This window comes from Macaca thibetana, chromosome X (assembly GCF_024542745.1).
Source record: "Macaca thibetana thibetana isolate TM-01 chromosome X, ASM2454274v1, whole genome shotgun sequence".
In the NCBI taxonomy this organism is placed as follows: domain Eukaryota; kingdom Metazoa; phylum Chordata; class Mammalia; order Primates; family Cercopithecidae; genus Macaca; species Macaca thibetana.
Window position 1 is genome coordinate 67,981,416 of NC_065598.1, and position 25,333 is coordinate 68,006,748.

General features: G+C 44.9%; 1 protein-coding gene across 4 annotated transcripts in view; it reads left to right on the forward strand.

Annotated features, from left to right (window-relative positions):
* GCNA (germ cell nuclear acidic peptidase) overlaps positions 1-25,333 on the forward strand; it is a 39,479-nt gene that overhangs the window by 1,309 nt on the left and 12,837 nt on the right. Inside the window, exons 2-9 of one of the 4 annotated variants that reach the window (XM_050776341.1) lie at positions 1,582-1,642; positions 11,598-11,644; positions 12,018-12,051; positions 14,446-14,492; positions 14,868-14,901; positions 16,906-16,952; positions 17,333-17,366; positions 21,183-21,271. In XM_050776341.1, the coding sequence (XP_050632298.1) occupies positions 1,584-1,642; positions 11,598-11,644; positions 12,018-12,051; positions 14,446-14,492; positions 14,868-14,901; positions 16,906-16,952; positions 17,333-17,366; positions 21,183-21,271 (391 nt within the window). In that variant the 5' untranslated portion in view covers positions 1,582-1,583. The remainder of the gene's footprint in view (positions 1-1,581; positions 1,643-11,597; positions 11,645-12,017; positions 12,052-14,445; positions 14,493-14,867; positions 14,902-16,905; positions 16,953-17,332; positions 17,367-21,182; positions 21,272-25,333) is intronic. The other 3 variants (XM_050776343.1, XM_050776344.1, XM_050776342.1) reach the window with 3 other exon arrangements.

Here is a 25,333-nt window from a genome sequence, read left to right on the forward strand (position 1 = left end):
AGGAGCATATAGTAGCACTGGCGGCGTGGGGAGAAGTGGAAGTGCCGGTGGCCGCATTGAAGGTGGGGGTGCCAATGGCGACATTGGGGGAAGTGGGGGTTCTGGTGGCGGCATAGAATCACTTGGTGGTGGCGGAAGTGGCCTAGGAGCACGTGGTGGTGCTGGTGGGCGTGGGGAGAAGTGGGGACGCCAGTGGCGGCATTCGAGGTGGGGGTGCCAGTGGCAGCATGGGGAGAAGCAGGGACGCCCGTGGAGGCGTTGGGGGAGGTGGGGGCACCAGTGGCGGCGTAGGAGCAGGTGGGGGTGCCAGTGACCGTGGGGAGAAATAGGGGTGCCCGTTGCAGCATTGGGGGAAGGTGGAGGGGACAGTGTTGGCCATGGGGGGAGGTGGGAGCCAGTGGTTGTGGGTAGGGGATGTGTGTGTGTGGGGGGGTCGAAGTCTCATTGGCTGAGGACTGAGTGGTGGTGGGAGACAGGAGTGGAGTAGGGCAGAAGTTGGATAGAGGTGTGGGGGGAGTGGAAGCCTGCTTGGAAAACCGGTTGGAAGCAGTTGAACGTGGCTGGAGGTGGCTGGAGGTGCGAATGTGGGGGAAGGGTGGTTGGATTGAGGCCTGATTGGTGGAAGACTGAGGCGAGAACATGGTGGGGGTAGGGTCCAGACCTGATAGGAGGAAGGCGCTGGGGAGGGGCAAGGCCTGTTTGGTGGAAGATTGACTGGAGGCTGGAGGCAGGAATAGGGAGCGGGAAGCGGGTGGCCGGATTCATGTAAGACCAGTGAGAAGCCAGAGTGGCGGGGGGTAAGGGGGCAGTGGAGGTTGGGCAGAAGGAGGAAGGTGATGAGGGGGCGGTGGTAGCCTATTCTGGGTAAGATTGACAGTGGGGAGTAGAGGTGGAGGAAGAGGTTGACAACCGGTAGGTGGGAGACTTCCTTGGAGTGGGAGTAGGGGACTGAAGGTGTAGGGAGGTGGAGGGCCAGTGGGATGTGGGGGTGGTCGAGCCCTGGTACATGGCAGACTGGCAAGTTGAGGTGGAAGTGGAGGGAGTGGGAAGTGGGGGCGCGTGGAGGGTGGGAAGGGATTGGGGTGGTAGAGGCCTGAGTGGGAAAAGTTTGCAATAAAACAAATTTAAATACTTTTCATTTTGCAGAGCAAAGTTTCGGCTTTAAGGTGGGGGAAGATACCCAAAGATAAATGCAGAATGTGAGCTGTCTCTGGTTTTGAGTTCTGGCTTTCTTTTTTTTTTTTTTTTTGAGATGGAGTCTAACTCTGTTGCCCAGGCTGGAGTGCAGTGGCACAATCTTGGCTCACTGCAAGCTCTGCCTCCCGGGTTCGCGCCATTCTCCTGCCTCATGAGGCCTCTTGAGTAGCTAGGACTACAGGCGCCCACCACCACACCCGGCTAAATTTTTTTGTATTTTTAGTAGAGACAGGGTTTCACCGTCTTAGCCAGGATGGTCTCGATCTCCCGACCTCGTGATCTGCCCGCCTCGGCCTCCCAAAGTGCTGGGATTACAGACGTGAGTCACTGTGTCCGGCCGAGTTCTGGCTTTCTTAAGAAAGTGTATCTTTGTCTTTACTACAGACATGGATGGGTACAAAGAAGAGCTGCCCCGTTTGCAAGACCCAGAGGAGGACGAGGATTGGTGAGATTTGGAAAGTTATGTTTTCTTTTAGTTTAGTCTTAACTGTATTGGCAGAACAGCTTTCTCGAGAAGTATATTTATTTCCTTTAGTATCTGTAGAGCGTATAACTTGGTTTGTCATAAAATGAGAATTGTAAAGAAGGATTTTACAAACTAGGAGTCCAGCCTCCTATGAAATTTGTGAATCCGCTATATAATTTCTCTGTTAGTGGCCAGGAAATGATGACACTTGAGGCAACAGTGCATCTTTGAATATATGTGGTTTCTAGAAAGTTCTTCATTCTGATGCAATTAAAACCTGTTGTTCCACGCCAGTATCGATAGTGCTGCCCTCTAGAGGTACACAAGTATTTTTCTTCTCCATGATAACACAGGGTGTTTTTGTTTTAAATTTTTTTATGGAGATGCACCCTGAACCAATAAAGGTTCAGAGAGCTTCCAACATGAGGTATTTTTGTGTGTGTGTGAGAGACAGGGTCTGCTCTGTTGCCCAGGTTGGAGTGCAGTGATGTGATCAGGAGCTATTTTTAAGATAGCTGCCTGTCTCTAAGTTTTTTCTCTTTTGGAACACTACCCTGTTTTCTTCCCTCACAGATCCGCATTTAAGGGTATGATATGGGGGAAGGTACAAACCAACAGAAAGTCTGGAAATAGACCTAAGTACATAAGAAAATTTACTAAACAAGAAAAACGACATTTCAAATCAATGGGGAAAAATATGGATTAGTCAACAAACCATTTGAGGATAACTGGCTAACCATCTGGAAAAAAATGAGACTTGGGTTTTTGCCTTATTATTCCTTATGCCAAAATAAATTACAAATAGATCAAATATTTTATTTTATTTTATTTTATTTTATTTTTTTTTGAGACGGAGTCTCGCTCTGTCGCCCAGGCTGGAGTGCTGTGGCCGGATCTCAGCTCACTGCAAGCTCCGCCTCCCGGGTTCCCGCCATTCTCCTGCCTCAGCCTCCGGAGTAGCTGGGACTACAGGCGCCCGCCACCTCGCCCGGCTAGTTTTTTGTATTTTTTTAGTAGAGACGGGGTTTCACCGTGTTCGCCAGGATGGTCTCGATCTCCTGACCTCGTGATCCGCCCGTCTCGGCCTCCCAAAGTGCTGGGATTACAGGCTTGAGCCACCGCGCCCGGCCATGGATCAAATATTTTAAAATAAAAAATGAAACCATTAAAATGTTAGAAAACAACAGATGGATTTTGTTTCCAATAGTTTTGGAGTAGAAAGGTCTAAGTTTCATATCAAACAAAATATATGGTAAATAAACTGGAAAAAATATTTGTATTACGTATATAAAGGGCTATTTTCCTTAACAAAAAGCTTTCTATAAATCAGTAATTTAGAAAAAGGTGAACAAACGCATGGAACATGACAAAGAATATTAGAAGGTAGCTGTCTAGGAAAAAAAAAAAAAACAGAAACGGACCTCAGACATTAAAATTTTCAGCTTTGGCCGGGCACACTTTGGGAGGCAGAGGCGGGCAGATCACTTGAGTCCTGAGACCAGCCTGGGCAAGATGGTGAAACTCCGCCTCTACAAAAAATAAAAAAAATTAGCTGGGCATGGCGGCCGCACCTGTAGTCCCAGCTACTCAGGAGGCTCAGGTGGGAGAATCACCTGAGCCCGGGAAGTCGAGGCAACAGTGAGCCGAGATTGCGCCACTGCACTCCAGCCTCCGCAACCCAAGTGAGACCCTCTCTCCAAAAAAAAAAAAAAAAAAAAAAAAAAATCAGCTTTTAATTATATTGCTTCTCATTAAATAAGTGATAACTTTTAATTATATTGCTTCTCATTAAAGGAATGATACATCTTATTATTTATTTTTTTCTCCCATTTGGAAAAGTAAAGAAATGATAACTTTTAAAATAAGATACCATTTTTTATAAATTTGCAAAAAGTTTGATGATACCCAGTGTTGTCAATTTATAGGAAAACAGAAAATCTCCTACACTCTTTGTGGGAATATATATTTGGTATAACGTTTCTGGAGGGCTGTCTGGCAGTATCACATTTTAAATGCCCATGTCCTTTGAAATAGCAGTTCCACTACTGAGACTTTTTCTTTTAAAATAATTTTATTTAATTTCTTGATACTTGTACTCCCATATACATGAGTGCATAAATGTGATTATATCATACGTGTAATTCAGTAATTGTAATTCAGTCCTATTTTTTCTTGACTTTTCCCCCCCCCTTCTCCCATGGCCTTTCTCCCTGTAACCCATGCTAAATATTTATGTAGCTAGCCTTCTATACTTTTCTCCATGTTCATGTAATCATATATAGACATTTACAGGTTATTTTGGTCTTTGTTCGCTTTTGTGAAAGAAGGATATATGGGCCGGGCGCGGTGGCTCAAACCTGTAATCCCAGCACTTTGGGAGGCCGAGACCGGCGGATCACGAGGTCAGGAGATCCGAGACCATCCTGGCTAACACAGTGAAACCCCGTCTCTACTAAAAAATACAAAAAAAACTAGCCGAGCGAGGTGGTGGGCGCCCGTAGTCCCAGCTACTCGGGAGGCTGAGGCAGGAGAATGGCGGGAACCCGGGAGGCGGAGCTTGCAGTGAGCTGAGATCCGGCCACTGCACTCCAGCCTGGGCGACAGAGTGAGACTCCGTCTCAAAAAAAAAAAAAAGAAGGATATATGATTTAATTACCAGGACATAGAGAAATATGTACAGGAACATTCATTGCAGCACTGTTTGTAATAGCACAAATTTGAAAAGAGCTGAAATATCCTAAGGGTCTAGTTGAATAAATTATGGTTCATTGCAAAAATGTGGTGAGAGCTATGTGTACTGATAATGAAAAGACTATGAAGAAATATAAAGTGAAAAATGCAAGTTGCAGTACAATGCATATAGCATAATATTATTTGTAAAAAAAAAAAAGAGAAAATGGTGTGTGTACTTGTTATGATGTGTGCTTACACTTAACTTTCTAAAAGGATAAATAATATACATTGTCTCTGGGAAGAAAAAGAGAGTGTCACTCACTGCTGTTTTCAGAGTTCTTTATTAGTTAGAAAAAAAACGACCTGGTAAACATTATTTTGCCATAGTTATTAAAAATGGGGGTAGGGGGTGGGGTGGCTCACGCCTGTAATCCTAGCATTTTGGGAGGCTGAGGCAGGAGGAATGCTGGAGCTTACAAGTTTGAAACCAGCCTGGGCAACATAGCAAGACCTCATCTCTATTTTTTGTTTAAAAAAACGGGGAGGGGTGGAGGGGATTAGCAAAAGAATGAAGCCAACATTGGAAAATATACGTCTTAACAATAAAAAGGAATGCTAATTTAAAAATCATTTATTAGCAAATTTAAAATATTTAATCTTATTATAGTAATGCTGCTGACATCACAAACTGACAACCCTTTAGAAATGATTAAGCAGATGTACCAAGAGCTATAAAATTGGACATACTTTTAGATTTTTTTTTTTTTTTTTTTTTTGAGACAGAGTCTTGCTCTGTTGTCAAGGCTGGAGTGCAGTCACGCGATCTCAGCTCACTGCAGCCTCTGCCTCCTGGGTTCAAGCACTTTTCGTGCCTGAGCCTCCTGAGTAGCTGGGATTACAGGCGCATGCCACCACGCCCGCCTAATTTTTTTTTTTTTGTATTTTTAGTAGAGATGGGATTTCTCCATGTTGGCCAGGCTGGTCTTGAACTATTGGCCTCAAGTGATCCATCTGCCTTGGCCTCCCAAAATGCTGGGATTATAGGCATGTGCCACTATGCCTGGCTCTTTTTTTTTTTTTTTTTTTTTTTGTATTTTTGGTAGAGATGGGGTTTCACCATGTTGGCCAGGCTGGTCTCGAACTCCTGGCCTCAAGTGATCCACCTGCCTTGGCCTCCCAAAGTGCTGGGATGACAGGTGTGAGCCACTGTGCGTAGCTGGACATACTTTTGATTGAGTAATTTGATTTTTGGCAACCAAGCATAGGAAAATCCAGTTTATGAAGCCAATTAAATGCCCAAAGGTGCTTTTCGTAGTATTTAATTTTTTTGTTGTTTGTTTGAGACGGTATTACTCTGTCACCCAGGCTGAAGTGCAGTGGCATGATCATGACTCACTGCAACCTCTGCCTTCTGGTCTCAAGTGATCCTCCCACCTCAGCCTTCAGAGTAGCTGGGACTACAGATGCACCACCATGCCCAGCTAATTTTTGTATTTTATTGTAGAGATGTGGTTTCGCCGCCAAGTTGCCCAGGCTAGTCTAGAACTCCTGCACTCAAGCGATTTGCCTGCTTTAGCCTCCCAAAGTGCGGGGATTATAGGCGTGACTGCTGTACCCAGCCTCGTAGCATTTAATTTAAAAACTAAATTAACAGCCGAGCGTGGTGTCTCAAGCCTGTAATCCCAGCACTTTGGGAGGCTGAGGCGGGTGGATCATGAGGTCAGGAGATCGAGACCATCCTGGCTAATATGGTGAAACCCCATCTCTACTAAAAATACAAAAACAAATTTAGCTGGGTGTGGTGGCAGGTGCTACCTTGGGAAGCTGAGGCGGGAGAATGTCGTGAACCTGGGAGGCAGAGCTTACAGTGAGCCGAGATCGTACCACTGCACTCCAGCCTGGGCGACAGAGTGAGACTCCATCTAAAAAAAAAAAATGATGTGTGTGATCAAAAATGCAAAAGGTGGCCAAGCCCAGTGGCTCATACCTGTAATCCTGGCACTTTGGGAGGCTAAGGTGGGCGGATGGCTTGAGTCCAGGAGTTTGAGACCAGCCTGGCCAACATGGTGAAACGCTGTCTCTCCAAAAAAAAAAAAAAAAAAAAAAAATTAGCCAGGCACAATAGCATACACCTGTAAGCTACTTGGGGGGCTAAGGCGGGAGAATTGCTTGAGCCCGGCAGGTGGAGGTTGCAGTGAGTTGAGATCGCGCCGTTGCACTTCAGCCTGGGCGACTGGAGCAAAACCCTGTCTCAAAAAAAAGAAAAAAAGCAAAAGGTCAAATTGCAGCTCCATGACCCTCAGTCACTTGCCTTCAAATAGGGAGTACCCAGGGTGGATTGTTAGTCTCAGTTGTCCTGAGAGGTAAATGGGTTATGTGTTTTATTAGCCCCTTGTGAATTTGGTTGACAGGAGTCATGCCTTTAGCATTTGATGAATTGATAAATCTGAGTTTCTGAAGCTACAGGTCCAAAAAGCAGATCTTGGGCTTCCGGTTGGAGATAGCCCTTGAGGCCAGACACCAAGCTGCCAGTCTCTAACCCATCTTAGCTCCAAATTGGGACTGCTACTTCCCTTGATGTGGGCATTGTATTTTCGTTAATGAAGATAAGATTGTTAGCTTTTTTTGTTTTTTATTTTGGGCTGACTCTTTACCTCGAACCTTCACATAGATGGGCATAGATGTGTAATGACATGTTTACACACAGAAAATTATTACTTAGTGAGATCTAGTAGGCGGAATTCTTTCACAACTTGAGGTTTCTTCAGGGGATGGAAAATAATAGAAGGGGTCTTTGGAATCACTCTTTGAGATTCATTCATACATTCATTCATTTAAAAAATACTTACTGAATCCTGACTTTGTATGGAACAATGTGAAACAAATACACTCCCAAGTCCTTGCATAGCTTAGTGTCTGGGGTGGGGGTTAGAGACATGTAAACAGGTAGTAAAGTGTGATAAACGCTGCGATGGGGCAGAAGTGCATGATGCCAATAGGAGTACAGAAGTACAGAGGAGGGTAGACAGGATCTTGTTTACTTTCCACAATAGCCCTATGAAATAAATGTTGTTTTTTTTTTAACTGAGGCCCAAGAACTTGGTATTATAAAAGTCTAGAAGTGACGGTGGCTTAGAGTAGGGTACTACTAGTGGAGTTGGAGAGATTTGGATGAATATGTAATATATCGTAGTTCATAAATTCGGAGATGTCTTTTCACATTTTCGCATTTCTGAAATTGGCATGTATCATACATTTGATGGCAGGTTGTAGTTTGGTAGTGTTTTTTTTCTTTCATGGAGGAGGTATATATAATAATATCTTAGATTAGAGGAAATATATTAGAGAAGTGGAGCCAACAGGTCTTGCAAATGGATTGGATATATGGGAGGTAAGGGAAAGAAAGAAATCAAGGATGACTCCTAAGTTATTGGCATTACTGGGTAGATGGTGGTGCCATTGACTGAGATGGGTAGGGCTGTATTTTTTTTTTTTTTTTTTCCTGAGACGGAGTTTCGCTCTTGTCGCCTAGTGATCTTGGCTCACTGCAACCTCCGCCTCCTGGGTTCAAGCGATTCTCCTGCCTCAGCCTCCCAAGTAGCTGGGATTACAGGCCCCTGCCACCACACCTGGCTAATTTTTGTATTTTTAGTAGAGATGGGGTTTCACCATGTTGGCCAGGCTGGTCTTGAACTCCTATTATCCTAGTGTCTTATGAGACAAGGTCATTAACACGGTGAAGGGGGTGGGGAAGGAGGGATTGGCACTTCAAAGGCAGAAGTTGTACCGAAATGCATAATGCAAGAGGTGGGGATCTGATTTTCATTGATAAGCCTAATTAGTACTCTCTGATGCCCACTGACTAGTCTTTTTTAGCCCAAGCAAGATTCTTTGTTTTGTCAATACTATTACAAGATAGCCTTGATGATATGCAGAAATATTGTGTTTTAAAAATTATCCTGTTAGGCTGAATTTAAAATAATCAGAAAAGCAAGTGGGTCACCTAGTGGGTTGGCTATGTTTTAAATTTCTTGACAATGCCAAAGTTACCTAATTAGCATTCTATTGATATTTTCAATTCCTGATTTCAAGGAAAAGAAGGCTGTCACACTTAACTGGTGTTCCTGAAAGTGGGGGTGCTTGTTAAAAATGCAGTTTGTTGGATTTTTTTTTTTTTTTTTTTTTTAAACAGTCTTGCTCTGTCGCCCAGGCTGGAGTGCAGTGGCACAATCTCGGCTCACTGCAAACTCACTGCAACCTCTGCCTCCTGGGTTCAAGTGATTCTTGTTCCTCAGCCTCCCCAGTAGCTGGGATTACAGGTGTATGCCACCACGCCTGGCTATTAAAATTTTTGTCTTTTTAGTAGAGATGGGGTTTCGCCATGTTGGCCAGGCTGGTCTAGAGTTCCTGGGTTCAAGGGATCCACCCACCGTGGCATCCTAAATCACTGGGATTACAGGTGTGAGCCACTGCATCCAGCCAAAAATGCAGTTTCTGATTTCTGTTGTTCTAGAATAAGGCTCATGAATATTGTCTATTTGTTTTTTTGTCTTTGCTACTAGACTGTGAGATCCCTGGAAGTCATTCTTTTTTTTCTTTTTCGTAGCCCCAGTACCAAGTATATAGTAGATGCTTGATAAATGTCGAATTAGTGAATGAATGAACCACAGATATCCTCATCATATTATAACATATTTATTGAGTTGTAAAAATTACTAAGGGAATATAGGTCTGTGGTGGAAATGAACAGTACAGAAGCATATAAAGTAAAAATTGAAAGTCTGCCTTCACATGCATGCATCCTCCCATTCTTCTGAGGTAATATTTTTGAATAATTTGGCAGTGTTTCTTCTAAAGATTTTTCTGTAGTCATATAAAAGCATACATAATCTTTATGATTTATGGCCTTTTAAAGGAGGGATCTGGCCAGGTGCAGTGGCTCACACCTGTAATCCTAGCACTTTGGGAGGCCAAGGCGGGCAGATCACCTGAGGTCAGGAGTTCAAGACCAGCCTGGCCAACATGGTAAAACCCCATCTCTACTAAAAATATAAAAATGAGCCGGCTGTGGTGGCACACTCATGTAATCCCAGCTACTCCACAGGCTGAGGCAGGAGAATCACTTGAATTCAGGAGGTGGAGGTTGCAGTGAGCCGAGATTGCACCACTGCACTGCAGCCTGGGTGACAGAGCGAGACTCTGCCTCATAAATAAATAAAATAAAATAAAATAGATCTTCTTTTTACCTTTTATAAGTTGTTTTTTTAAAGTTTTTTTTTTTTTCTTTGTCAGCCAGATGGAAGTGCAGTGATACCATCATAGCTCACTGCAGCCTCGAGCTCCTGGGCTCAAGGGATCCTCCTTAGTAGCTGGGAGGATCCCACATCCAGCTAATTTAAAAATATTTTTTGTAAAGGCAGAGTCTCGCTATGGTGCCCACGCTAGTCTTGAACTCCTGCTTCCAAGTGATCCTCCGGCCTCGACCTCCCAAAGTGTTGGGATTATAGGCATGAGCCACTGCTCCCAGCTCTTCTACAGTTTTTGAGGTGTTTTTTTTTTTTTTTTTTTTTTAATGTATCTTTAAAGCCTTCCAATGTTATTTCTTAGCCCTTTCATGATAGAGTTCTGGTTCTTGTTCCTTCAATGCATATATTCTTTTTTTTAATGAGGTGTGGTGGGGGTCTCGCTGTATTTCCCAGGCCAGAGTGCAGTGGCTATTCACAGGTGTGATCATGGTGCACTGAGGCCTCCAACTCCTGGGCTCATACAATCTTCTCCTACCCCATGCATAACTGGGACTACAGCGTACCTGGCCTGCATATATTTCCTTGTTTTTTTTTTTTTTTTTTTTGAGACGGAGTCTCACTCTGTCGCCCAGGCTAGAGTGCAGTGGTGCAATCTTGGCTTACTGCAACCTCTGCCTCCAGGGTTCAAGTGATTCTCCTGCCTCAGCCTCCCAAGAACTTGGATTGCAGGCATGTGCTACCACACCCAGCTAAATTTTGTATTTTTTAGTAGAGACAGGATATCACTACCTTGGCCCAGCTGGTCTCAAACTCCTGACCTCAGGTGATCACCCGCCTCAGCCTCCCAAAGTGCTGGGATTACAAGCGTGAGACACCGCACCCGGCCGAAGTCTAACTTTTAATATGTAGAATCTGGACTTCCTCATAGCTATTAGATCCCCCTCCTTTAGCATTTTGATATCCTCTGTGGACTGTGTGTCACCATAACTAGTAACAAGATGACCTATGATGTAGCCAGGTGCCACATCGGAGGAGTGGCAGTGGGGTCACTGCGGTGTGACTCCTCTGGGCTGGAGTTTGGATCTGGCTGACAGTGGATGTCCAGCGGGCTGCTGTCTGGTGAGCTGAAGGGTTCCGAGCAGGAAGTGCTTGGCTTCACCTCAGGCAGTGCCGCATGGCTGTCTGGTAAGCGATGGCAGGAGGCAAAGGAGCCTGCCACGGAGCGGTGGAGAGTGAGTGCTGGGGCCCCTGGCAGATGAGGCGGAGAAGCAAGAGGCCCCAGCATCGTGGCTCACTGCAGGGAGCAGTGGCAGCTTAGAAACCGTCCGTTCACTGGCTCCCCGTGAAACGGAGTTCAGTACTTATCCATTTACCTAGATAGCAATCCCAAACAGTAGGCTGTCTCCAAGAAGTAAACCCAAAAAGGGGACCTCCTTGCCCTTTTGCCCTTTGAATTTTTGACTGCAATCTCCTCTTCCTCAAGTCGTTTCCACCAAGGCCCCTTTCTCAAGACTCACTTTCATGTCTTTATTTTATTATTATTATTATTTTTAGAGACAGGGTCATGCTGTGTCGCCCACATTGTAGTGCAGTGGCACCATCATAGCTCACTGCAACCCTGAATTCCTGGACTCTAGTGATCCTCCCCCCTCAGCCTCCCAAGTTGGTGGGATTACAGGTGTGAGCCTTTATGCCTGGTGTCGCTTTCATACCTTTAAAGGGAGATAAATTACTTGGCAGAAAACAGGCTTTTCACTGATAGCTAATGATACTCAGCTAACATTCTTCCCCTGTTTTTGATTCAGCAGTAAAGACTGAGCAGCTCATTGCTTCCAATTTTTGTTCACTTGTGCTATTGTGATCCTAGTTTCCTAAGGGGTTAAAACCCTTAAAACCTTTTTGCATTTCAGGAATTCTGATTGGTTGTTTCATTCACTTATTTGGGATTTTTGATATTTGGTTGCTTATGCTGTCGGTAGCCCTCCTTTTATAAAGTATCTCTTGTATTTTTGCAGTTACATCCTTAATGTTCAGTCAAGCAGTGATGACACCAATGGGTCTTGTAAGTAGAGTCCACTCAAAGCAGGAACATTTTGAAGTGTCTTTGTAGAGATGACTCAACTGTGACTTGGGATGTCTGGCCTAAGTTGGTTCTAAGTTCATCACCTCTAGGGCTTTCTTTAGGTTGGTGAAATGAAATTTCCTTACCGTCAGGAGTGGAGGAGGTTCTCCGCCTTTTTTCCAACTTACTTCCTTTCCTCTATTTTTTTTTGGCTCTGGGTTTCCTTACTTTTCTTTCCTTTCTATCTTTCATGGGAGATGTACATTTTAAGCAGCTCTAATTTATAGACTTTGGTTTTAGGGAGTTCAAGACGTAGGAAACCAGATTTTATCATGCTTCAGATGTTTTCTAATGCCCTCTTTCTCTGATTTAGCTGTGGCCAGAACAGTTCCAAGGAGACAGGTCAGGTGAGTAGGAGAATTAATGAAACCTGACTTTTTTTTTTTTAATTAAGGGGGAAAAATCCCCATTCTCTGTCTAAGGAAATTTAAGAGTGAACTTCACATTTCCTCTGTGGACAGTCTGTGGTTCTCAGCAGGATCATGATGGCTGTTTGACATCACAACCAGGTTCAAAACATTAGATTCCTTATCCCTGATCCATTATCTAACTGGTCAGTTTCTTTTTTGAGGTATCTCTGTGAACTATGCCTTAACATCCAGGCTCTACTTGTCTAATCAGTGTTTACTCCGTTTTCGTTTTATTTTTAGTTTAGTTTTTATTTTTATTTTTTTTTGAGACCGAGTCTTGCTCTGTTGCCCAGGCTGGAATGCAGTGGCACGATCTCAGCTCACTGCAACCTCCACCTCCCAGGTTCAAGTGATTCTTCTGCCTCAGCCTCCAGAGTAGCTGAGATTATAGTAGCTGGGATTATACTACCATGCCCAGCTAATTTTTGTATTTTTAGTAGAGACGGGGTTTCACCATGTTGGTTAGGCCGGTCTTGAACTCCTGACTTCAAGTGATCCACCCACATCGGCCTCCCAAAGTGCTGGGATTACAGGCGTGAGCCACCACACCTGGCCTAAGTCTAACTTTTAATATGTAGAATCTGGACTTCCTTATAGCTATTAGATCCCCCTCCTTTAGCATTTTGATATCCTCTGTGGACTGTGTGTCACCATAACTAGTAACAAGATGACCTATGATGTAGCCAGGCGCCACATTGGAGGAGTGGCAGTGGGGTCACTGCGGTGTGACTCCTCTGGGCTGGAGTTTGGATCTGGCTGACAGTGGATGTCCAGCCGGCTGAAGGGTTCCGGTCAGGAAGTGCTTGGCTTCACCTCAGGCAGTGCCGCATGGCTGTCTGGTAAGCGATGGCAGGAGGCAAAGGAGCCTGCCACGGAGCGGTGGAGAGTGAGTGCTGGGGCCCCTGGCAGATGAGGCGGAGAAGCAAGAGGCCCCAGCATCATGGCTCACTGCAGGGAGCAGTGGCAGCTTAGAAACCGTCCGTTCACTGGCTCCCCATGAAACGGAGTTCAGTACTTATCCATTTACCTAGATAGCAATCCCAAACAGTAGGCTGTCTCCAAGAAGTAAACCTGGAAAGGGGACCTCCTTTCCCTTTTGCCCTTTGAATTTTTGACTGCAATCTCTTCATCCTCAAGTCGTTTCCACCAAGGCCCCTTTCTCAAGACTCACTTTCAAGTCTTTATTTTTAATTTTATTATTATTATTATTATTATTATTTTTTTTTTTTTTTTTTTTTTTTTTTTTGAGACGGAGTCTCACTCTGTCGCCCGGGCTGGAGTACAGTGGCCGGATCTCAGCTCACTGCAAGCTCCGCCTCCCGGGTTTACATCATTCTCCTGCCTCAGCCTCCCAAGTAGCTGGGACTATAGGCGCCCGCCACCTCGCCCGGCTAGTTTTTTGTATTTTTTTAGTAGAGACGGGGTTTCACTGTGTTAGCCAGGATGGTCTCGATCTCCTGGCCTCGTGATCCGCCCGTCTCGGCCTCCCAAAGTGCTGGGATTACAGGCTTGAGCCACCGCGCCCGGCCAATTTTATTATTTTTTTACGAGACGGGTTCTTGCTCTGTCGCCCATACTGCAGTGTAGTGGCACCATCACAGTTCACTGCACCCTTCAATTTTGGGCTCAAGCCATCCTCCCCGCTCAGCCTCCCAAGTTGGTGGGATTACAGGCGTGAGCCTCCATGCCTGGCGTCACTTTCATACTTTCAAATAGAAATAAATTACTTGGCAGAAAACAGGCTTTTCACTGATAGCTAATGATACTCAGCTAGCATTCTTACCCTGTCTTTTTTTTTTTTTTTTTTTTTTTTTTTTTTGAGACGGAGTCTCGCTCCGTTGCCCAGGCTGGAGTACAGTGACCGGATCTCAGCTCACTGCAAGCTCCGCCTCCCGGGTTCACGCCATTCTCCTGCCTCAGCCTCCCGAGTAGCTGGGACTACAGGCGCCCGCCACCTCGCCCGGCTAGTTTTTTTGTATTTTTTAGTAGAGACGGGGTTTCACCGTGTTAGCCAGGATGGTCTTGATCTCCTGACCTCGTGATCCGCCCGTCTCGGCCTCCCAAAGTGCTGGTATTACAGGCTTGAGCCACTGCGCCGGCCTTCCCCTGTCTTTGATTCAGCAGTAAAGACTGAGCAGCTCATTGCTTCCAATTTTTGTTCACTTGTGCTATTGTGATCCTAGTTTCCTAAGGGCTTAAAGCCCTTAAAACCTTTTTGCATTTCAGGAATTCTGACTGGTGGTCTTCTTCACTTATTTGGGATTTTTGATATTTGGTTGCTTATGGTGCCGGCAGCCCTCCTTTTATAAAGTACCTCTTGTATTTTTGCAGTTGCATCCTTAATGTCCGGTCAAGGAGTGGTGACACCAATGGGTCTTGTAAGTAGAGTCCACTCAAAGCAGGAACATTTTGAAGTGTCTTTGTAGAGATGACTAAGCTGTGATTTGGGATGTCTGGCCTAAGTTGGTTCTAAGTTTATCACCTCTAGGGCTTTCTTTAGGTTGGTGAAATGAAATTTCCTTACCGTCAGGAGTGGAGGAGGTTCTCTGCTTCTTTTCCAACTTACTTCCCTTCCTCTTTTTTTTTTTTTGGCTCTGGGTTTCCTTACTTTTCTTTCCTTTCTATCCTTCATGGGAGATGTACATTTTAAGCAGCTCTAATTTATAGACTTTGGTTTTAGGGAGTTAAAGACATAGGCAACCAGATTTTATCATGCTTCAGATGTTTTCTAATGCCCTCTTTCTCTGATTTAGCTGTGACCAGAAGAGCTCTGAAGAGACAGGCGAGGTGAGTAGGAGAATTAATGAAAATTGATTTTTTTTTTTTTTTAAATTAAGGGGGGAAAATCCCCATTCTTTGTCTAAGGAAATTTAAGAGTGAATTTCACATTTCCTCTGTGGACAGTCTGTGGTTCTCAGCAGGATCATGATGGCTGTTTGACATCACAACCAGGTTCAAAACATTAGATTCCTTATCCCTGACCCATTATCTAACTGGTCAGTTTCTTCTTTGAGGTATCTCTGTGAACTATGCCTTAACATCCAAGCTCTACTAGTCTAAGCCCTTATTAGTGTTTACTCCTTTTTATTTTTATTTTTACGTTAGTTTATTTTTGTTTTGTTGAGACCGAGTCTTGCTCTGATGCCCAGGCTGGAGTACAGTGGCACGATCTCGGCTCACTGCAACCTCCGCCTCCCGGATTCAAGTGATTCTTCTGCCTCAGCCTCCAGAGTAGCTGGGATTATACTAGCATGCCCAGCTAATTTTTGTATTTTTAGTAGAGACGGGGTTTCACCATGTTGGTCAGGCAGGTCTTGAACTCCTGACCTCAAGTGATCCACCCACATCGGCCTCCCGAAGTGCTGGGATTACAGGCGTGAGCCACCGCGCCTGGCCTAAGTCTAACTTTTAATATGTAGAATCTGGACTTCCTCATAGCTATTAGATCCCCCTCCTTTAGCATTTTGATATCCTCTGTGGACTGTGTGTCACCATAACTAGTAACAAGATGACCTATGATGTAGCCAGGTGCCACATCGGAGGAGTGGCAGTGGGGTCACTGCGGTGTGACTCCTCTGGGCTGGAGTTTGGATCTGGCTGACAGTGGATGTCCAGCGGGCTGCTGTCTGGTGAGCTGAAGGGTTCCGAGCAGGAAGTGCTTGGCTTCACCTCAGGCAGTGCCGCATGGCTGTCTGGTAAGCGATGGCAGGAGGCAAAGGAGCCTGCCACGGAGCGGTGGAGAGTGAGTGCTGGGGCCCCTGGCAGATGAGGCGGAGAAGCAAGAGGCCCCAGCATCGTGGCTCACTGCAGGGAGCAGTGGCAGCTTAGAAACCGTCCGTTCACTGGCTCCCCGTGAAACGGAGTTCAGTACTTATCCATTTACCTAGATAGCAATCCCAAACAGTAGGCTGTCTCCAAGAAGTAAACCCGGAAAGGGGACCTCCTTTCCCTTTTGCCCTTTGAATTTTTGACTGCAATCTCTTCATCCTCAAGTCGTTTCCACCAAGGCCCCTTTCTTAAGACTCACTTTCGGCTAGGTGCGGGGGCTCACGCCTCTAATCCCAGCACTTTGGGAGGCCAAGGCGGGTGGATCACGAGGTCAGGAGATCGAGACCATCCTGGCTAACACGGTGAAACCCCTTCTGTACTAAAAATACAAAAAATTAGCCGGGCGTGGTGGCGGGCGCCTGTATTCCCAGCTACTTGGGAGGCTGAGGCAGGAGAATGGCGTGACCCTGGGAGACGGAGCTTACAGTGAGCCGAGATTGTGCCACTGCACTCCAGCCTGGGTGATAGACTCACTGTCTTTTTTTTTTTTTTTTTTTTTTTTTAGAGACAGGGTCTTGCTGTGTCGCCCACACTGCAGTGCAGTGGCACCATCATAGCTTACTGCAACCTTGAATTCCTGGGCTCAAGCCATCCTCCCCACTCAGCCTCCCGAGTTGGTGGGATTATATGCATAAGCCTCCATGCCTGGCGTCACTTTCATACTTTTAAATAGAAATAAATTTCTTGGCAGAAAATAGGCTTCTCGCTGATAGCTAACGATACTCAGCTAAGGTTCTTCTCCTGTCTTTGATTCAGCAGTAAAGGCAGAGTAGCTCATTGCTTCCAATTTTTGTTCACTTGTGCTGTTGTGATCCTAATTTCCTAAGGGCTTAAAGCCCTTAAAACTTTTTTTGCATTTCGGGAATTCTGATTGGTTTCTTCACTTATTTGGGATTTTTGATATTTGGTTGCTTACGGTGCCGGCAGCCCTCCTTTTATAAAGTACCTCTTGTATATTTGCAGTTGCATCCTTAATGTCCGGTCAAGGAGTGGTGACACCAATGGGTCTTGTAAGTAGAGTCCACTCGAAGTGGGAATATTTCGAAGTGTCTTTGTAGAGATGACTCAGCTGTGATTTGGGATATCTGGCCTAAGTTGGTTCTAAGTTTATCACCTCTAGGGCTCTCTTTAGGTTGGTGAAATGAAATTTCCTTACCGTCAGGAGTGGAGGAGGTTCTCCGCCTTTTTTCCAACTTACTTCCTTTCCTCTTTTTTTTTTTTTTTTTTGGCTCTGGGTTTCCTTACTTTTATTTCCTTTCTATCCTTCATGGGAGATGTACATTTTAAGCAGCTCTAATTTATAGACTTTGGTTTTAGGGAGTTAAAGACATAGGCAACCAGATTTTATCATGCTTCAGATGTTTTCTAATGCCCTCTTTCTCTGATTTAGCTGTGACCAGAAGACCTCCGAAGAGACAGGCCATGTGAGTAGGAGAATTAATTAAACTTTTTTTTTTTTTTTTAAGTGGGGGAAAAACCCAATGCTCTGACTGAGGAAATTTAAGAGTAAACTTCACATTTCCTCTGTGGACAGTCTGTGGTTCTCAGCAGGATCATGATGGCTGTTTGACATCACAACCAGGTTCAAAACATTAGATTCCTTATCCCTGATCCATTATCTAACTGGTCAGTTTCTTCTTTGAGGTATCTCTGTGAACTATGCCTTAACATCCAGGCTCTACTAGTCTAAGCCCTTATCAGTGTTTACTCCTTTTTATTTTTAGATTAGTTAATTTTTTGTTTTGTTTTGTTTTGAGACTGAGTCTTGCTCGACTAGGTTCGAGTGCAGTGGTGCAATCTCGGCTCACTGCAGCCTCCACCTCCTGAGTTCTGGTGATTCTTCCCCTCAGCCTCCCAAGTAGCTGGGATTACAGGTACACGTCACCACGTCCAGCTAATTTTTGTGTTTTTAGTAGAGATGGGGTTTCACCATGTTGTTCACGCTTGTCTTGAACTCCTGACCTCAAGCGATCTACCTGCCTTGGCCTCCCAAAGTGCTGGGATTACAGGTGTGAGCCACCGTGCCCAGCTTGTTTCTTCTTTTTAAGTGGCATCCTCACCTTGATCTCTTACTTCTGATCCAGTCTGTGTACCACTTGCAGCTGGATCTCCTGAGGCACTGCTTTGATCATATCAATCCCCAATTCAAATAGGTCATAATAGAAAAATCAAGCTCTTGACCCCAATATTTAATGCCTTCTGTGATCTGGCCATAACCTCTCTTTCAGCCTCATCTGCTACTGTTCCTATTAATGAATCCTCTGCTCTAGCCAGATCTTGATGGAGGGGTGTTTCCCAGGTGCCAAACTGTAGGGGGTGCTGAAAAAAATTGCTGGAGTAAATATGAAGTATGGTGCTACATAACTGTTTTCCACATTGACTCCTTGAATTACTGTACAAATGCGAACTGGTCATTCTTGTTCTCCCCATCAAGCCAAATAGTGCTGTCAAGTGGGAAAATGTTTGTTCTGGCTATCTCTGATTTATCTCTGTTGAGTGTTTTTACAACATATAAGCCACCAACTCCTGACACCAATGTGTGAAATGTCACGTAAAGTCTGCAGTTGCAGGCCGGGCACGGTGGCTTATGCCTGTAATGCCAGCACTTTGGGAAGCCAAGGTGGGCGGATCGCTTGAGATCAGGAGTTCGAGACCAGCCTGGCCAACATGGTGAAACCCTGTCTTTACTAAAAGTACAAAAATTAGCAGGGTGTGGTGGTGGCATGTGCCTCTCATTCCAGCTACTCAGGAGGCTGAGGCACGACAATCACTTGAACCTGGAGGGGGAGGTTGCAGGGAGCCATAATTGCGCCACTGCGCCCCAGCCTGGGTGAGAGTGAGACTGTCTCAATAAATAAATAAATAAATAAATAAATAAATAAATAAAGTCAGCAGTTGCAATCAACTGAAATTCTAGAGCCAAATTATGCATTGTATAAAACTATTAATCATTGATGATCAGTTTTATTAATTGTATTTCTAAAGTCTGGTTTATTCAGGTATGATTTACATATGGCAAAATTCACCCTTTTTTTTTTTTTTTTTTTTTTTTTTTTTTTTTTTTGAGGCGGAGTCTCACTCTGTCGCCCAGGCTGGAGTGCAGTGGCGCAATCTCGGCTCACTGCAAGCTCCGCCTCCCGGGTTCCCGCCATTCTCCTGCCTCAGCCTCCCGAGTAGCTGGGACTACAGGCGCCGCCACCACGCCCGGCTAATTTTTTTGTATTTTTAGTGGAGACGGGGTTTCATTGTGTTAGCCAGGATGGTCTCGATCTCCTGACCTCGTGATCCGCCCGTCTCGGCCTCCCAAAGTGCTGGGATTACAGGCTTGAGCCACCGCGCCCGGCCAAAATTCACCCTTTTTAGGTGTACAGTTTGATGGATTTTGACAAGCATATGCGGTAGTGTAACCATCACCACTGTCAAGATGCAGAGTATTTCCATTGCTGTTATTTATATGTTAAATGTTCTATCATGGCGCCTAAGAAGTATTCCAGTATATAATATTATACATAATGAAGTCGTTTTTGAAATTAAAATGTATCTGAGTTTTAAATAGAAAAAATAGTTTCTTCCAGCCTCTGCTAGATAGATGGTGAACAAATATTTAAAGAAAATCAGTTTTAAGGGGCCTGAAAGGAGTGCCCACAAGTCTTGGTCCAGTCCCAGGTGCCGTCTATATATGGGATACTATAGGAAGAGTAGATTTGGGAGGAAGGTGATGAGTTTGGTTTTGGGCATGCTAGAATCAAGGAGCCTGTAGGCAGGGCTGATATTCAAAACTTTCTTTTTTTTTTTTTTTTTTTTTTTTTTTTTTTGAGACGGAGTCTCGCTCTGTCGCCCAGGCTGGAGTGCAGTGGCGCGATCTCGGCTCACTGCAAGCTCCGCCTCCCGGGGTCACGCCATTCTCCTGCCTCAGCCTCCCGAGTAGCTGGGACTACAGGCGCCCACAACCGCGCCCGGCTAATTTTTTGTATTTTTAGTAGAGACAGGGTTTCACCGTGGTCTCGATCTCCTGACCTTGTGATCCGCCCGCCTTGGCCTCCCAAAGTGCTGGGATTACAGGCGTGAGCCACCGCGCCCGGCCAAAACTTTCTAACAACCAACAGAGCACAGGCAGGAATTAGTCAGGGTGGTTTCCTGCTGGTCAGGACAGACACCATCAATAAACAAATCGGTAAGGCCGTATCTCTGCATACTGACTAGATATCAGCTCTGCCCACAGGATATCCAGGTAGGAAGTTGGAACTGTGAAACTAGAAGTCGGAAGAGAAGTTGGGCTCAATATAATGGATTGGACTGGTATAATTAATAATTGATTGCATTGGCATGAGAGGGCTGGGAATAAGTCCTGGGATTGAGTCGAGGAAGGTGAGTGAGGAGGAGTGAATGGAAAGGTGAGATGAGAACCAAAAGACGACTTTGTCCCAGAAATCAAGAAAAGAGTTTTAAGGATGGAGTGGTCAATAGGATAGCAAAAGCACATCAACTTGGCAGTGTCAAAGTGGTAAACATGGTGGAAGCAGATGAACATGTGTGTCTGTAGCAGGTACAGACATGTCCTGTAACAGTGTTTTAAATATTTTCTTTCATTATGAAAGTATATTATACTTACTATATACTGTTTGGAGACAGGAAGGTGGCCAATTTCATCCTGCTGGAACTTCTGAGCCAAATACCAGGATCAGCTGAGGATGAGGACCCCAGGGGGTGCTTACCACTGGCACCCTGGGTGGTGCAGGTGCACTGCTGAGTTTGACACCTACCAGAGCAGTCTGTCAGTTCAAGAGGGTGGTGCTGGTGTGGGGCTGCAGAGAGTAGCACTGAACAGAAACTCCCTACTTTGAGGTGCCTCTCTCCATCTGTGGCCCTCTACCCTTCTCAGACAACTGGATCTCAAACTTGATAAAGAAAGATGAGAGCTCCCTGATCAATGTTTCCCCTGTGCCAAAACTATCTGAATACATAAAATAGGACAGAACTCATTTCACTCTCAGTATGTGACAGACTCCTCCTTTTTAGAAGGATGTGAGACAGATGGAAAGATGTAGTAGGAAGATGGAAAAATATAGAAAATTAGGTAGAATGGAAGGATTGAGTGGTTCCAAAGGAGGGGAACAGAGTTACTGTGGGAAACAAAAAATTGACGAGTGGTCAAGATCAGAAAAGGTGAGAAATGCCATGAAAAAGAAGACTGTTGCGTTCATACTTCTCTCTTGTTTTTCTCCTGTCTCATCCCTCAGCTCTGTGGTAGTGATTGACTCTGATTCTGATGACGAATGTTACACCTATGAGGAGAAGAAAGCTAAGTTATTGGAAATAAACAGCGACGGCAAGTATATATTACTTTGTTAGATAAGTAGCTGAAATCCAAAGCCTCATCACACATGGTAGTTTCAGGATCAGAGTCTGCAGACTTCCTATTCAGAATCCTTCAGTAGTGAATGCCACCGTTTCTTTCCTCGTATGTGCTGGATGTGGATATGGCTGGGTTCCCTATAACCCTCTGGTCAATTTCCCAGCAGCAGCAACTGTTGTTGCTGCCTGAGACCTTGGGGGCCCCCTCAGTAGAGTTCTTACCTGCCTAGAGCTACATCAGTGAAGCGGGATTGGGGTGGTGGGTCAAGAATTGAGGCTGGGAAGTATGGAGGCTGCTCTGTGACTCCCTCTTCCCCCCTCTATGTGTGGGAATGATGAGGAAGAGAAAAGGAGTAAGAGGCCTGGCTCATTCTTCCTTCCATCTTGAAGGGTGGTGGTTGTGGGCCAGCTGGCAGTGTCGTGTTGAGAAAATTCTTACTTTCTCCATTGAGCTGCTGGTCCTTGCTGTTTGCCAGTCCTTCTGTATTTTCTAGAGATTCTTGTGTTTCTTTAGAGCCTGTTTCCCATGGCAGATCCTTACCTGTTTGGATTCAGAAGCCCCTTTAACCTTCTGGGTGGCTTGGAGCTTAACTCAATTCAGAACTTACCTGCTCAATGGGGATGAAACACAGGAAGACTAGAAACTTTTTTGTGTGTGTGTGTGTGTGTGACAGTCTCGCTGTGTCGCCCAGGCTCGAGTGCAGTGGCGCGATCTCGGCTCACTGCAAGCTCCACCTCCCAGATTCACGCCATTCTCCTGCCTCAGCCTCCCGAGTAGCTGGGACTACAGGCGCCTGCCATCATGCCTGGCTAATTTTTTTGTATTTTTTAGTAGAGACGGGGTTTCACTGTGTTAGCCAGGATGGTCTTGATCTCCTGACCTTGTGATCCACCAGCCTCTGCCTCCCAAAGTGCTGGGATTACAGGCAAGACTAGAAACTTTTTAAGCATTAGGGACAGTATTTCATTGACCTTTGTTCTCTCAGTACAGATACAGGGCATGATATGTGGGGCACTTAGTTAATGTTTGCTGAGCTGAACTCAACTGAAAATGGGAGATGCTTAAAGCGCCAACTACTACTTTTTTTTTTTTTTGGAGACAGAGTCTCAGTCTGTCCCCCAGGCTAGAGTGTAGTGGCGTGATCTCAGCTCTCTGCAACCTCTGCCTCCTGAGCTCAAGTGATTCTCCTGCCTCAGCCTCCTGAATAGCTGGGATTACAGGCGCCCGCCACCATGCCCAGCTAATTTTTTTATTCTTTTATTTTTTTATTTTTAGTAGAGATGGGGTTTCACCATGTTGGCCAGGCTGGTCTTAAACTCCTGGCCTCAAGCAATCTGCCTGCCTTGGCCTCCCAAAGTGCTAGGATACAGGTGTGAGCCACTGGGCCTGACCAGCACCAGCTACTTCTTAGATAACTACCCCAGAGCTATTGTTGGCCAGAGTTTCTTTTTTTTTTTTTTTTTTTTTTGAGACGGAGTCTCGCTCTGTCGCCCAGGCTGGAGTGCAGTGGCCGGATCTCAGCTCACTGCAAGCTCCGCCCCCCGGGTTTACGCCATTCTCCTGCCTCAGCCTCCCGAGTAGCTGGGACTACAGGCGCCCGCCACCTTGCCCAGCTAGTGTTTTGTATTTTTTAGTAGAGGCGGGGGTTTCACTGTGTTAGCCAGGATGGTCTTGATCTCCTGACCTCGTGATCCGCCCGTCTCGGCCTCCCAAAGTGCTGGGATTACAGGCTTGAGCCACCGCGCCCGGCCGGCCAGAGTTTCTTAGCTAACCCAGGATATCAGAGCAGGGAAGGGAGAGGTCGTTTGAAACGCTGGTCTCCTATTGTTCTACCACTTATCCTTTTGGATTTCTTTCCCTGCTTCCTCTCTCTAGCTCTGGATGGCTGTGCCTGAGCAGGACAGCGGTCTGGGTATAGAGTAGAGGGTCTGACATGACAAGCCGTTCAAATGTGAAAGGAACTCCAAGGAGGCAGCTTGAGGGCAGGCAGGAGTAACAGAGCCAGAAACCAGTTCACAACCAGAGGCCGCCAGGTGCTTGACTCCTTAAATCAGAAGAGACAGATTCTTTTAAGAGTGAACTTTTAGCCAGGGCTGCTCTTACCTTGCTGGCCTGTAGACTGTAACTGGGCATCCATCGCAGCAATGGAGGGATGAAGAATGCTCCTATAGGACTGGCTTTGTACGTTTCTTTATTGTTCTCTATGTGGCATTTCTTTCTGTTATAATGAATTTAGGCAATTCTACAGAAAACAAGGCCCAGTGAACTCTAAAACATACCTCCAACCTTTGTCGCTGTATAGTCATTTTTAAATATGTTGTAAGCAGTGTGTCCCTACTTTTTCTAATTTTTCATTTCAACTGCAGGTGGCAAATCTTTTAAGTTTTCTAGGAAGGAGGGAAGGCTTTTTACCATAGGAACATCCACTCCTTTTCTCTTCCCTTACTGCATATTTGAAGTTTTTTCACAGTTAATTCAAGTAACAGATAAGATTCTCAAAATATATTGTCTCAAATCTGCAGTTTTAGGATAAAGAGTTTTTGCACCATAAGTATATCTTTCACATCTTGCCTATGCCATGGTTTAGATTTTTAGATTTTTTTTTTTACATCCAGAATCATAGAAAGCTAGAACTGGAGCTCCAAACAGACTCCAAAGAGTGTGTGGCGTCAGACACACTGGCCTTCATTTCAGTGCAGGCTGTGATGTTCCAAATGTTCCTGAGGCCTCTCAGAGAGTGCTGACATCAGGACGTACTCCTGACTCATATCAGTGGTTCTGAGAGCTTTGCACTTATGAACTAATTTAAAGAATGAAATTTTGGTGACCAACACAGAGTTGTCAGTTTTTAATTTGTCTAATGAAGGAAATTAAAAAAAAAAACTTCAGCTACCATTTACTATCTTTGTAATTTTGTAAAGAACACCAAAAGTTTAGCCAAGACGTAATCACAAAATAAAGGACAGTCCTTTAAATTATAGAAATTTAACTTGATGGGGGAAAAATACCACTTTATTATTCTAATTTGTCTTATTTTGCTGTGGACCAGTGAAAATATTCAAGTCTATAGACCTGTGTTTAGGAAGCCCGGAGCAACTACTACATCTTGCTACTTAGAGGCTATGATTTGAAAATTGCCACATGAGTTTGGTTGCTATTTGATCTGTCACTGCTCTCAGTGAAATAAAAAATAGAGGGAAAAACAATATAAAATAACTTTCTTTTTTAAAAACTAATTTTTTATTTTTGTGAGTAGATAATAGATGTATATATTTATGGGGTACATGAGATGTTTTGATACAAGCATGCAATGTGTAATAATCACATCATAGAGAATGCAGTATCTGTCTCCTCAAGCATTTATCCTTTGTGTTACAAGCAATCCGGTTATATTCTTTTAATTATTTTAAAATGCACAGTTAAGTTATTGACTTATAGTCATCCTGTTGCGCTATTAAATAGTAGATCTTATTCTTTCTATTTTTTTGCACCCATTAACCATCCCTGCCTTTCCACACCCCTCCACTCTCCTTCCCTGCCTCTGGTAACCATTCTTCTATTCTCTATCTCCATTAGTTCAATTGTTTTCATTTTTAGACCCCACATATAAATGAGAACATGCGTGTGGTGGCTCACGCCTGTAATCTCAGCACTTTGGGAGTTCGAGGCAGGTGGATCACAAGGTCAAAAGATCGAGACCAGCCTGGCCAACATGGTGAAACCACATCTCTACTAAAAATACAAAAATTAGCTGGGTGTGGTGGTGTGCGCCTGTAGTCCCCGTTACTTGGGAGGCTAAGGCAGGAGAATTGCTGGAACCCGGGAGGCAGAGATTGTGGTGAGCCAAGATTGTGCCACTGTATTCCAGCCTGGTGGCAGAGCAAGACTCTGTCTCAAACAACAATAACAACAGCAACGAAAAAAACGTGAAGTTTGTCTTTCTGTGCCTGGCTTATTTCACTTTACATAATGACCTCCAGTTCCATCCATGTTGTTGCAAGTGACAGGATCTCATTCTTTTTTATGGTTGAGCAG